The following is a 14,110-nucleotide window of genomic DNA, read 5'->3' on the forward strand; positions in this document are numbered from 1 at the left end:
CGTTGTTTCCTCAGTCGAAATCTCTCGTTTGTTTGAGAGCGTTAAGAGTTTAGGAGAGGAGCTAAAGAAACAGAACCAATGTATCGAAAAACTGGCAGCCAACGTCGAACAATGCACAGCAGAGATAGCGGCCCTGAAGCAGGAGTTGACGGACCTTCGCAATGATCAAGAGCATGTGCCAATGCCGCACAAACTTCCAAGCTTTAGCGGACCAATTCCCAAAGCCTTGAAGGTAAATTCTTGTTACTCTTATTAATCATTTGATAACCAATATTTTAAGGAATTTCTAACACCGTAAAAAGACTGAGTAAGTACTCTAAGAAGCTGCACTAATTTAATAAATATTGGTTATTCTATTACACACGCAGACTCAGCCGTGATGGGGTCGGTTTTCTTTGTTATCCATAAGCATTTATTTCAATTATATATGTTTATAACTATATTACTTTGAATGGAATTGTAAGAGCACTTGATTGAAGTTTCCTTTGCGGATTGAATAACAATGTTCTTATTGTTGATAACCCTTTGCAAGCGTATTTGGGTTTTCTTTTGTGTGTGAAAACCCCTTTGTGTTTAAGGACAATTTTAATGACATAATATCATTCATTGAAAAAACCGCCTATTAACTTCTTGACAAGCTGTCACCTTCCGACTGTATTCATGAAACAGACCATCCTCGATTTTGCTTGAAAATAAAGAAATAGCCATTTTTTACTGAAGACTTAAAATTCCGTTTGTGAAATTGTTTATTAATCCTTGAATCACTCCACTAAATACTCCATCGGGAATCTTAGATTTAATTTTCACCATCCGCAGGGCTCGAAATAACAGCCGGACATAATGACCTTTCAAATACATTTTTGTCCATTAACTACCGATTTTTGAAAAGTCAAAAATTGTTATCACAGGCGAACATTTTTTCCACTCCAAAATTTGGCCGGTCAACTTGTCGCCTTTCAATACGATCCCAAATATACTTACTGTAAAAATGCAGAGCTTGGGATACCTGTGTTATTTCGATCCCTGTGATGTGTACCCTGATCATTCCATGAAAAAAAAACCGCTGAAAAATTGAATGTGACATGATTAATCAGAAAGGCGCAGTCCATAGAGTCAACCGATGATAGTCTATGGACAGAAATGACTCGAATTTTGACTCACACCTAGTTAAAACTTGTATGTTTTATCAGGATGATGTACATTTGGCCCACAACCAGCAAAACGAAATGCAATTTCGTGGAAAAGAAGGGCGAGTATACATGGTAATCCAGTGACTTTTGATACATGCAGTACTTAACTATGACGTTGTTTTATCATTGTACTTCTAGTATTGACAGTACTCACAACAGTGCTGTGAGGGCATTTCTGGTGCAAGAACTAACCAAAGAAGAAAATGGCTATGAAAAACCAGTTATTATGAGTAAGTTTTGGATTTTTACACAAAAGTAATATAAGCCAAGACAATGTTCTTGCCCTTTTTCTCGCAAAATTACTTTCTCCGTATTAAACAATGATTACTTCCTTCCTATTTGAAAACGATCTGTAAAAATGGTTCTTAACAAAATCTTTTATAGAACGTGCAGAATTTAGCAATCTTTCCCTCTGCCAAAGCAGGTCCGGTGATATCAGAAGAGGCGCGCAATGAATTGTTGTTACTTTTCTGACGGTTCATGGGAAATTCTTTATGTCCAAACCAATGAACTTTATTGGCAAAATGGAGGCTTTAACCAACTATTTGGCCAGATAAACCTTCTAATTTATAAACAAAGTTTATACTTATTGAAATGACCATTAATTAAAGCACATCTTTTCCTAAGGGGCTGTTACTCGATACTTCGAGACGAAAAGACAGCAGTACTTGGACAATCTACCGGAAAGGAAAGAAGCGACAGAAAAAAAACTGAAAGACAAGATCCTTACTTCCCGAAGAAGAAGGGTGAGTCGTGAGCCGTTTTGACCGCTGTAATACTGCTCAAAGTAGTAGAATAATAATATAATAATAATAATTACAATTTATAAAGCGCTTGAGTGTGGGTTTATTGTTGCTCATTTAAATCATACCTATTAAAACAGAACATTTTAATATTATGGACTGAAAGAATTATATGTTTAATACAACAAATATTTCTTCTTGTGTCCTTCTACATTTAGCTATATGTTCAAAGGATGAAAGTGGCAAACGAAGCGGAAAGAGAAAGGCTGTCAGAAATAGACCATAATTATATGAGCGACGAGGAAGATGGAGATGAGGAAGGGATATGGGTCGTGCGTAGTCCATCCTGGAGGAGTGCTGAGCTGTCAAGCTTCCTCGAAGCTTTACAAAAAAATGTTAAGGAGAAAGACAGCACATCAAAGCACCTCAAAAACAAGAGAATGAGGGGTGCAAATTGTACGAGGAAATTACCATCAAGACCTCAAGCATGGGCTGTTTCTCAACAACGACAAACTCCAATACATCAACCAACAGCACCACAACATCACAACAGCACCACAACATCACAACAGCACCACAACATCACAACAGCACCACAACATCAACCTTAAGAGATCTGGAAAATGGGGGAAGACCATCCCTCTCAAGAAAAAACCCACAGCCTTTAACAAGAAAGCGCAACCGACCAAAACACCCGCAGGAAACAAGAACTCAAGATATGGAGGATGAGGACAGCAGCTGCAGAAGTTCTTCTCCGAAGAGCCCATTCTTGAAAGGAAAAGGGGCACATGGTATAGTAATTATATACAAGTTAATTAACTGTTCATTGGCATAATTATTATGCATGATTGTTTATGATTATCTAATATTCAATGGCTTTGCATTTTGTCAGCTGGAAGGAAGTTGTAGGAAGCTGAAAGTCAATGTCATAATGTCCCCCCCCCCCCCCCCCCCCCAAAACATTTAAAGCAAATTATCTCGTATAAACTAAAACATCACTCTAAATCCTCAATGCCATCAATCATTGTATATTTAGAGAGTTGTTGCTCATTATACATTAACAAATCATCGCGTGGCGTAATTTGACTAGCGCGAAGAGTGATCTTAAAGGTCTTGAGCGCCATCTGAAAGCATGATCAGAAAAAAAATTCACTGATCCTTCAAACGCTATATAATAATGAATTATATTTTCTTCATAAGATTCGGATGAAGAGGATGAAGAGCATGAGACATACTCCTCGGAAGAAGAGAGCGAGGAAGAGTTTGCCAGAGAAGCAGAGTTTTCAAAAGATGAATCATCAGACGCAGAGGTACGCGAAGACCAATCGCGACATATCAAGAAAAAGAAACTATCATTTTCTCAAGGTTAGTCAGGTTTATTGTATAGAATATTTGTCCCTGACGGGCAAACTAATTTATTTTCTTTTTGGAACTGTAAATTTCCTTTTTTTTTTTTTTGAACAGTTCAACAAGAGTTAGCCCTTCCTGACCCCAAGACACCAGAGCAGATGCCCGGCGCCTTCAAAACAAGCACCCCAATCACTGGAAGACGGCAAAACAGCAAAAAAACAAAGAAAAAGTGAAAACGAAAGCAACTTTCAATTATATATTTTATAATTTTCATCAATACTTAAATTTCATTAGTAAAACATGTTAAAATTATCTTTCACAAAAATTATATGATTGCATTAAAAATGTTTTTGATGAAACGAAAATGTAAAAAATGCTCGGGAATCGGGAAATATAAGATACGTGATTCTCGAATACTTGAAATGGCATGGGAAATCATTGAGAATACGAGATATAAACCCGGGGAATCGGAAAATATGAGATACGTTATTCTCGAATGCTTGAAATGGCATGGGAAATCATTGAGAATACGAGATATAAACCCGGGGAATCGGAAAATATAAGATACGTGATTCTCGAATACTTGGAATGGCATGGGAAATCATTGAGAATACGAGATATAAACCCGGGGAATCGGAAAATTTAAGATACGTGATTCTCGAATACTTGAAATGGCATGGTAATTCATTGACAATACGAGATATAAACCCGGGGAATCGGAAAATATAAGATACGTGATTCTCGAATATTTGAAATGGCATGGGAAATCATTGAGAATACGAGATATAAACCCGGGGAATCGGCAAATACAAGATACGTGATTCTCGAATACTTAGAATGGCATGGAAAATCAAGGAGAATACGAAGTCGATACTAGACGTATCAGCTTCGTACCGGGACCCCTGATATTCCATGACAGGGAAAATCAGTCCGAATACGGGAGTATACGAAATCGCATATTCCATTACACTTTAGATATCCGTTTACCCGATACTTGCGTATACTTACGTATTCTTCAAATATACGAGTTCGTATACGAGAATATCAAGACTCGTATACCCAGCTTTTCACAGAGTGATATTTCCCTAGCTTTAATTTTTTCAGCGTTTTCCGTAGACTTTGTGGGGTTGGCTCTTCTAAGTGGTCTATGATTTTCTTCCTTACTTCGTTGTTTAAATATACCGGTCGATAACCTTGGATATGACTCATCCAATCTCTAAAGTATTTTATTCTCTTATAAGGTGTTTTCTTACGACCTCCATTGGCGTAATACTGCTCTCTGGTAGCATTTGGTACAGCATTACGAATATTCTTACCACACTCGTAACACTGTGCTGACGTGTCGTCTTCTATTTGCATTTTCTTAACACAACACCAGAAACCCTTGGGCTTGGGTATGTTAACTTTGGATCTTAGGCAAATTATACAGAAGTCATTGGTGAACTTTTTACATTCATGCATATATAAGACAAAAATTCCCAACACAGCAGCAACAAATAACGGGACACGGGTATCTCCCGTGCCGGACCATTCCTCAAACCGCCCGTAAAACCCGTAAATCTCCGACATCCACCGCGAGTCCCCCTTACTGCTGCTACTTGAACCTGCAAAGTAATACAGCATAACGTGAAAATAGTCCTTTGATAGATATCGTCACTCAACTGCAGCTTTGATAGCATGTACTAAGTTACACATATTTTTGCAAATTTTACAATTTGGAAAAAAAGGCACAAAAATTTTGATGTCACAAACATTTTTACGCGCAGAAATTGAGTGAGCACACATGAAACCTTATGTGAAATAAAAGGATGTGTCTGAGTACATTTAATTTATTCACTACACATACCTTTATAAAGACGTACAGATACCTGTGTGCTCTATATGCAAGTATAATTTGTGTGTGTAGACGAAGGGTAATCTTGTTAAAGTTATGATATAAATAAAACGCGTTTTGTGGAATTTAAGAATGCCCTAGGGTATGTGTGGCGAGACGGCCCTTACCAAAATAAAGCATGCTTTAAGTACATATTTAATTGTACTGAAAAGCATACTTGAGAAAGTATAAATGGAGTATACTACAATTATACTGCCAAGGTGCTGAAATTGGGCCCCTTACAAAGTATACTTAGCAAAAAGTATACTTGAGCAAAAAGTATGCAATACTTCAGCAAAAAGTATATGCAAAAAGGGTTAGGCAAAAAGTATACGTTACATATAGCATGAAGCATGCTTACCTTCACCAAAGTAATTCTTTATCATTTTTAGCATAAATGATAAAGGAAATAATACTTCAGCAGGAAGTATGTTTCACCAAAAAGTAGAATATATATACTCTTGATATACCGGTACATATGTTATCACACATATTTAAAAAAAAACAAAAGATTTAATCACTTGATTGTAGAATAATGTTGAAAAGCACAATGAATTGGCCATCATATAAATTGTTCATACAGGATGTTGCATGGTTTTCGAAGAATATAATAATACCTAAGAGCAACAACAAAATGTCACGAACCAAAAGAAAACATCAAATTGACAAGCTTACCTCAATTTTTGCTACTATTTTTCTCTCCTTGTCTTGCGATGTTAACTTGTTCCACATTGCTCTTTTGATGTCCGACTCTTTTATGGCTGTGTTTCTTTTTCTTGCCATAGTCAGTGAAAACCCTTAAAATTAAAGAGATATAAAGAGAAGTTTAAAAAATAGACGCTCGACGAGCGCATGTGGCTACTACAGAATTGCGAAACTGGGATTTAGTTCATTTATTTTTACTGGAATGCTTTAACTAACATGTTTGTACGGGTTTGCTGAGGAAGCAAGTGTAATCTATATATTTTCGTCCGTGTTAAGGGGTATACCCAGGATTTTCTCCGAGGTATGCACTGCTGTTTTATTGCTTTTGTATATGTATATACACCTACTTGCAAGAAGGTTGTCATAGGAAAAAAGAACATTTGTAGTTTAGTGGGATAGGAATAAATTAGAATAAAAAGAGAAGATCACTGAAGGCGAACTCATTCTTTTGTATTTAGAATTCAGCTTCATTGATCTTCTTTTGTCTTTTAATTTAGTTTCTCACTAAATTACTTATGTCGTGTTTTTCTGTGACAACGTTGTTGCAAGTAGGTATATATATTTATAGATTTCCCTCCACCTTTTTGGAACGCATGTGCGTAATGGCATACAACTAAAGTTGTTGTTTTCATATTATGGTTCGCCCTGGCACTAGTTTCCTGTCTTTGTGTTTGGTAGTTTTCGGCCGAGCTAGGAGCTGAATGTTTTGGAGGGAGACGTCAAATGAGCTGTTTAGAGCTTTCCCAAATTTCGTTGAAAATGTCCAAATATTATTTTCTGTTTGTTGTGGTCGCTACATCAATTTTTTATTTATTTATTTATTTATTTTTTGAGTGGGCAGAGTGTAACAGTGCCAGCTTTATGTTGAGAAACCTGTAGAATGTAGAACGAAGCAGACTATTTAACGTATATATATATATATATATATACACAATTTATTAAAATAAAAAGTAGTTCAAGGTATTTTACAACTTCTTTCTTTGTTAATGAAGGGTTATCAGGTTGCGTGACATTTTAAAATTTAATCCAACACAAACGAAAAATAATATTCGAAAAGAACATGCCAAAATTAGTAAAAGAGGCTCAATTATCCTCCGAAGAGGCTCAATTATCCTCTGAAGAGGCTCAATTATCCTCCGAAGAGGCTTTTGCTTTCCCAATAAAGGATTTTTTATCTGCATACAAAGCTCATTGTCTGTGTTCATCCAGATTTGTCTTCATTGTCCTGCCTGGTAATTTCGTCGTAAAAATCGGCCTAAAATTTGAGTAACACTTGCATAACCTTTTATTTAATAGTACAGAAAAACCAAATAAAGTTGTGATAAATAAAAGTGAAAATTTTTTATAAAAACACTTCACTTACTTGAACTTTGAACAATCAACCATGAACAGTCGAGTCTCCCACCACGAGGTTCCAAGGCCGTCATCGGTTGTCATCCCCTTCGGCAATAATCGGAAAACAGCGAGATTTTGTTGTTCAAGCGTTGATTGGTTCCGAAGTTTGTTCATTGTTTCGTATCGAATTGTTTATTATCGATGATGATTGCTGATTGGTTCCGAAGTTAATCACAATTCCTCGAAACCTTTTCGATTAATTTCGAACGTTTGCCGAGTCACACTCACTCTCTTACGGACGGACACAACTCGATGACATAGTAGCAGGCAGTAGCGACAAAAATCAATTCCATTTAATTATTATATTATACTGTAAATTATTTTAGAAGCCTTACACGGCAAACTGTTTTTGATCCATTCAATCAGGAAGCTAATTACATGTTCTCTTATTACCTATAATGGCCTGAACAATGTCTGTGTCTAGACATTTTTTCCCATTTGCTCCAGTTAAGTTGCACTCTCTCCTCTCCTCTCTTGTCCAAAATACAGTCATTATTGCAGCTGTAGGGCTTTTTTTGGATGACACTGTTGCCATTTGGTGGAAATAAAGATATACCCCAGAACCTTGAAGCAGTTCCACCATCCAAAAGCATAGTCAAAAAAATGCACTTTTTCTGATAGCAATATTTTCATGTCTTCATAATAATCAATTAGTTGTTGTAAAAGTATGCTCTTCAAATTATTTTATTTCCTTTGAGTTTTTATAGGCATAAGCACAAATGAAGTACAACATTTAAGTTTGAAGCCGATCATATAAAAAGGACAACTGCAGCAGCAGTAAGGGGGACTCGCGGTCAATGTCAAAGATTTACGGGTTTTACAGGCGGTTTAAGGAAGGCGCCGGCAGCGGGAATAAGCCGCGCGATAAGTCCTTACTGCTGCTAGTTGTCGAACCGCAAACGGAGGTTAAAATATCCTTTACATATAGATGGACACCATCACAAGCATTCGAAATAAAACTGTGCGCCGACTGCGAACTCAGGTGTTGGATCGCCTGGATGCTGACTTTGCCTTCACAACATTTATGGAGGGAGATACGGACGAGACGATGACAGAAGAAAGGGCTGAAAGAATAATTAACTTAATACCCGAAGGTAACTACCGGTTGGAGCTAACGTTCATAAAGTATTTAGACGGCGAGTGGATGATAGAAAAGGGGCGCAATCCTATCAGGGCGTCTGGTAAGAAGGACCTGTTTGTCTTAAACGAAAACACACGCCCGGGAGCATTGGTAGGAATAGACATGTTGTTCTACGAGGTTGCTTACCCGGTTACCGTAGTCATTTACGGTGCGTACGAGATAAAGACGCCAGACGTTAAGAAGTTGAAACCGATGCGACATCCCGGTAACTGCGTAGGGAAGTTAGTAAGAGAGTTCTTTGAAGACTCCTCTCGGGGCGGTAAACTGACTTTAAAGAGAAGAGAATCCATCAGGAAATGGGAAAAAGATACTAATAGGACCGGAGGGTCGATAGACAACATCAAGAAGTTAGAAACGGCGCTGGAGAGGCGAATCCATGTGAAAGATATTACCGACGGCTTCATTTACTCCGGGACGCATAAGTACGGCGGCCGTGGTGCGCCTATCGTAATTTACCAACACAACGGGCATGCGTGGCGAGAACTTAGATTCCCACGAAAAAAAGAAACCAAGGTCTACAAGGAGTCGCCACTTGCAGATTTAATCCACGAGAACTCCGTTTGGCTAATGGATTCAGAAGGAAGTCAGTTTATGACGCAAGACGGTACTCTTTACCGCCCCGAAGTTGAACACCAGCGCATCCAAAGCGCGTGCGAGACCTTAGGAGAAGACTTCTCAGACGAAGTGCTTAGCTCCCGTAGTTTGGACTTTCTGGCTGCCAAGAAAAGAAACGGCTGGAAACCCACGCCGGCAGAGTTCAAAGACGTAGCCAAAGCATGCGTAGAACACGGCCACGGAGGCCTATGGAACATGGAGTACGACGAAGACGAATACGTGTCGCTGGATATGAAACATTGCTATCCTGCCAGTTTCAAAGGCCTCGGCGATTGTAAGGAATATTACGACCGTTACGGACATCCGGACTCCCAGTTCTTCCGCGTGGCTTTAGATGGTAAGTACGATGCGCCAGCTACAGGATTCGTTAGATTGACCAGTTGGAAATTCGCAAAGAACTTGCATCCAATAATCTACGCGTGGTATGGAAAGCACTTGCAGGAGAAGGAATGGATACCCATACCGCTGTTAAAGTTCTTCGAAGAGCGTAAGCTGCTTACCTACGCGGCGCATGAAGCCATACTTTGTCATAGCGCCTTTACACAATGGCTCCCAGAGCACAACCCCACAGCGCGAATTGTTATAGGTAAATTCACACAGGGCGCTAAAGAAGGAGAAAAACATATGCAGCGACGCCTGATAACAGACGAAGGAGAGTTAAGCTTCCTTATTAAGCGCGCCCATGAACAAGGAACAATGGTGTCTGTGGAGAAATGGGACTACTTCATAGAAGGTCAGAAAGAACAGAAATGGAATGCATTGTGTTACTACCAAGACCATCGACCGCAATATTACCACCTGCGTGCGAGTATGTTAGCATATGCGCATATTAACCTTCTCGCGATGCTGCTGCGGTTCGACAAAGAGGACATCCCGCGCGTAGCCACGGATTCCCTATACGTGAAACCGCACGTCTTAGAAAAGATGCAAGAATTCTACACCGACGATGAATTAGCAGAAAGTGGCCAATGGCGCGTCAAAGACGAAGAAATAAAAGCCTGGAGAGAACGCGTAGAATATCACGGAGAAAATACTTGGGGCGTCGTAATGCCCACAATGAGGCCCATGCCAACCGTAAAGGACCCCATTTCCTACCAACGCTTCTCTTACCTTTACGGTACGGGAGGCAGCGGTAAGAGTACGCGTGTGTTAGAACTCTTTCCGGCCTTAAAGGTGCTAACGCCAACGCATCGTTTGGAAAGAGAACTCTGCGAAATGGGTTACGACGCGCAGACCTACCACAGCTTCTTTCGTTGGAATGGCCAAAAGTGGGTACCAGAAGCCATCCACGACATACCTCCGGTGATACTTTGGGATGAGATTTGCACCGTACCTTTAGAAATCCTCAAAGAATTCGTAGAGTTCCTCCGTGGAAAGTGTCAAGTAATATTCGCCGGAGATCCCTGCCAGCCTCCTCCAATAGCCGGAGAGATGCCCCACGAATGGCTAAAGGGGTTCGTAGACCATGCGGAGGAAATTAACACCGACTACCGCAGCAAGGATCAAGTAAGAAACCTGAAAGCGGAATTAAGGGGCCTTAGTGACGCCGAGCAATGCAAGACGCTGCGCAAACGCGTACGAGCGAAGAAATACGAAGACTTCCTTTACACGTGGCATCCAAAGGATCTGGTGCTGAGCAGCAAACGCGCAGCACAGTCTCGCATACAGAAAGACTTACTCAAAATACACCAAGAGCGCTTCCCTACGCATCCCGTACCTGTTTGTTATAAACCCCACGACACCCGCATGCAAAAAAGAGACGTCTGGGTACCTGGTCCCGACATCCAACTGCAGAACGCGGTAACGCATGACAAAGCCTGGGTACCCATAGAAAAGGTGGAAAAAATAACCTCCCATCCAGATTGGCGCTTAGGCTATTGCATGACTGTCCACAGCGCGCAAGGGCTTACCATAAAAGAAACCTTATGGATCATAGACCAGCGGCTGTGTTGGAGCAACCTTATCTACACTGCCGTAAGCCGCGTAGAATATGCCAAGCAGTTAAAAAGAGCCTGGGGACCACAAATGCGCTACGACCGCACCCCAGAGGACGTAGCCAAAGAGAACATTGCTAAGAAACTCCTTCGCTACAAAAGACACGACGAAGAAAAGAGCAAAGATCCCCGCTATGCGGGGATAAAGTTTGACCTATGCGCGGACGACGTCTATAAGAAAGGGGCAAGGTGTGCCAAATGTAACATACCTCTACTATGGAGGTTTGACCCAAATGACGATCAGCAGTTCTCCGTGGATCGCATAAATAATAAACGCGGCCATTGTAGAGGCAATGTAAGACTGACATGCCTAGAGTGCAATCGGGCGCGTGGTGCTGCGCTACTCTGAGTCTTTGGGGACTATGAGCAGCTCTTCCATGACAAATCCGCGACTTGGGCCATTTAGGTAATACAACACGGGTTGCCCTTCCTTGGTGACGGACTTCGAAATCTCATACGTTTCCAGGGACCAGTTAGGATCCGTGGCTCTCTTACTGCCACCTTCGAGTTCCCCCGGCTGATAGAGGTATCTGACCACTATGTCGCGGGGTAGCTTTTTTTCCTTCAGTCCGACCGCCCTCGAACTTCTGACATAGGACTTGTGTTCCACGTGTTTCTTTTTTATGGCATCCTTGGGTTTCATCCCCGTAGCCCTGGCCGCCTCGTTATTCAAAGCCGCGATGACCTGGGGGAGCCTCTGAGTCCATTCCCTGTTGCGTTTGGAGGGATCTTCCAGCTCTTTCCAATACTGGTACCCAAAGAGACGCTCGGCCAGGGTCTTATTGAATCTTTCGACGATGCTCTGACCCCTGTGGTACTCGGCTTCGGCTCTCCTAATCTTAGTGTCGTGGTCTTTCAGGGTCTTAGTAACCACGCCCATGAACTCTGTCCCCGCATCCACTTGCAGAAGCTTGGGCCATTTCAAAACGCGCTTATAAATCCTACCTAGGGCTTCTGCGACTTCCCCAGAATCCTTGCTGGTTATGGGTTCGGCGTCCTTGTATCTGCTTGCGATATCAACTACGGTCAAAGCGTATCTATAGGTCTTCTTTCTCACCTTGTCGTGCGGCAAGAAAAGCAAATCCGCCTGATGAACTTCATTGGGGGTATTTACGGTAAAGCTGGGCCTGGGAATGTACTTGGGCACGGGAAGATAAACCTGCCAGAGGGTTTGTTTTCTTAGCCAGTTCTTAGCCGTTTCATCTGATACCCTGGCCGCGGTCGCGAGTTTCTTGATGGCCGACGCTCCTTTCCAATAGCCTTCAGGCCCATAGTAAATCCTCTTGAGTTTGTCCTCTACGCGGCCCATTATATGAATTCCAGGACGAGATTGATCTTTCGCCCGTTGAAATCCACCGTCTTTCCGTCCACTTTAATGGTGATGTTTATGCTTTCTACCAAATTAGACAAGTCATAGCTCAAAGAAATGGGGGTGTATTCTACTGGGTCAAATGGATTACCTTTGGGCAGAAACTTGGACATAAGAGAAGACTTTTCTCCATTGTTGTAACTATGGACCAAGTCGCAATAGACTTCGTAAGAGGATGCGACTTTCCATTTCACGGGTATGGCTGTGTCGGTAATTGTCTTGCCCGAGGCACATAATAAAGATCCCAATGGGTCAGACTTTCCAAAAGTTACTGAATAGTTTGGCATATTATGTTTGAAGGTCATTTCGTGCGGCAATCCTGTGGTGAGCGTATAACCGTGTTTTGCTAATTCCTTAACAAGGGTGATTGGTGTGTAATGTCCATCGGGCAGCAATACGCCTTGATAATTGCCGCCGCCTTTATGCTCAGTGACCAAGGCATTGACTAAATTATACCAAGAATTGTACAAAGAGCAACTAACGAACCGAACTTTATGGGCTTTAATGGGGGGATTCAGATAAGTGGTAAAGTCATTCTTGTCGCTTTCCAAAAAGACGATCATATATTTCAGGAAACACAGTTCCCTTCGTTAGAGCAGATACGCCAAAGCTACGCCTCCGGCCAGCCCTGCGACTCCTACGAAGACCAACTCATTGTCTTTTTGTTTCTTAGAAGGCTGATAGTAATTCTTAAACTGAGGCCTCTTTAACCCCGTTAATGCCGCGGGGTGTGCTTGCGCATAGAGCTTAAAGGCGTAGTCCGTGTTTTCGAAGTTCTTATCCGCCTGCATCTTGTCTTGGTAGTTCTTATCCAACCAATCCCTGTAAGCTTGTCTTTTTTCATTCCAAGCTGCCACGTCTCGCTGATATTTCTCCAGCGCCAAGTCGTGTCTCTTCCTTTCGGCGGCTAAATCTCCGCTTTTGTCGCCTCTGACTAATCTATCCAAATACTGACCACCATAATTAGCTCCAGTGAATGCTAAAGCTGCAATAACTCCACCTGCGACCACGCTAGCCATTATATATTAGGAATGTACTTTTCCTTCTGTAGGTAATTCTTTGCCATGATAGCCCCGCCTACGGCAGCGGTCATTTTAGCAAAATTAGCGAAGCTCTTGCTTGGGTCTTCAGTAAAGTCTTCTTTGAGCACTTTCTTACCTACCCAACCAATACCCGCAACGATGGAAGTAATGATAGCTGCTTCTTCAACAGTTTTCAATAACGCGGTTGACATTATATTACAGAGCGAGAAGGTTATTACTCCATTTCAGGGATCTTACTTTTTCTAACAGCCGGCTCCACAGGTGCGTGCACGGGCGCGTGATATGTTGGTGGTTCTACCTTTTTCGTAGCCCGCCATTGTAAGTAAAGGCTGCCTGCTGCTATAGCAACTCCTAACCCGCCAATGACGTACCCAGGATTAATGAAGGATTCCTCTTCTTTTTCCTCCACCTTTTCTTCTTTTTTGGCTTTGTTCTTTTTATTCATCTCCGCGAGCTTCTTCCCCGCGGCAACTCTGCCTGGAGATTTAGCCTTGGTAATCTTTTGCTCCTCTTGGGGCTGCTCTACCTTCGACTCTGGTTCACTCATTTATATCTAAGGACTTGAAGGACTTGATAAGTACTTGACTAAGTACTTAAGGACGACTTGGAAATAACCTGGGCGCGACCTGACCAAGTACTTGAGGCGACTTGATCAGGTACCTCAGCAAGTGCTGCCTGGAAGACCTTTTCGA

General features: G+C 41.4%; 1 protein-coding gene across 1 annotated transcript; it reads left to right on the forward strand.

The window, feature by feature from the left end:
* Nucleotides 1–2,303: 2,303 nt before the first annotated feature.
* On the forward strand, nucleotides 2,304–3,565 carry LOC148909286 (uncharacterized). Its single transcript, XM_089034589.1, has 3 exons — nucleotides 2,304–2,724; nucleotides 3,134–3,298; nucleotides 3,398–3,565. Exons 1-3 carry the CDS (start codon nucleotides 2,421–2,423, stop codon nucleotides 3,514–3,516), a joined length of 588 nt encoding a protein of 195 aa, XP_088890715.1. The 5' UTR covers nucleotides 2,304–2,420; the 3' UTR covers nucleotides 3,517–3,565.
* Nucleotides 3,566–14,110: the final 10,545 nt, after the last annotated feature.

This window comes from Actinia tenebrosa, unplaced genomic scaffold (genome assembly GCF_029948245.1).
Source record: "Actinia tenebrosa isolate PJP-AT-01 unplaced genomic scaffold, QUT_ActTen_1.0 PGA_scaffold2__45_contigs__length_23673736, whole genome shotgun sequence".
Taxonomy (NCBI): Eukaryota; Metazoa; Cnidaria; class Anthozoa; order Actiniaria; family Actiniidae; genus Actinia; species Actinia tenebrosa.

Excerpts from the sequence above, each read along its gene's own strand:
- LOC148909286 (XM_089034589.1), top strand. The coding sequence starts at position 2,421 with ATGGGCTGTTTCTCAACAACGACAAACTCCAATACATCAACCAACAGC. Across the intron at positions 2,725-3,133 it reads GAAAGGAAAAGGGGCACATG|ATTCGGATGAAGAGGATGAA; the intron begins GTATAGTAATTA and ends TTTCTTCATAAG. Across the intron at positions 3,299-3,397 it reads GAAACTATCATTTTCTCAAG|TTCAACAAGAGTTAGCCCTT; the intron begins GTTAGTCAGGTT and ends TTTTTTGAACAG.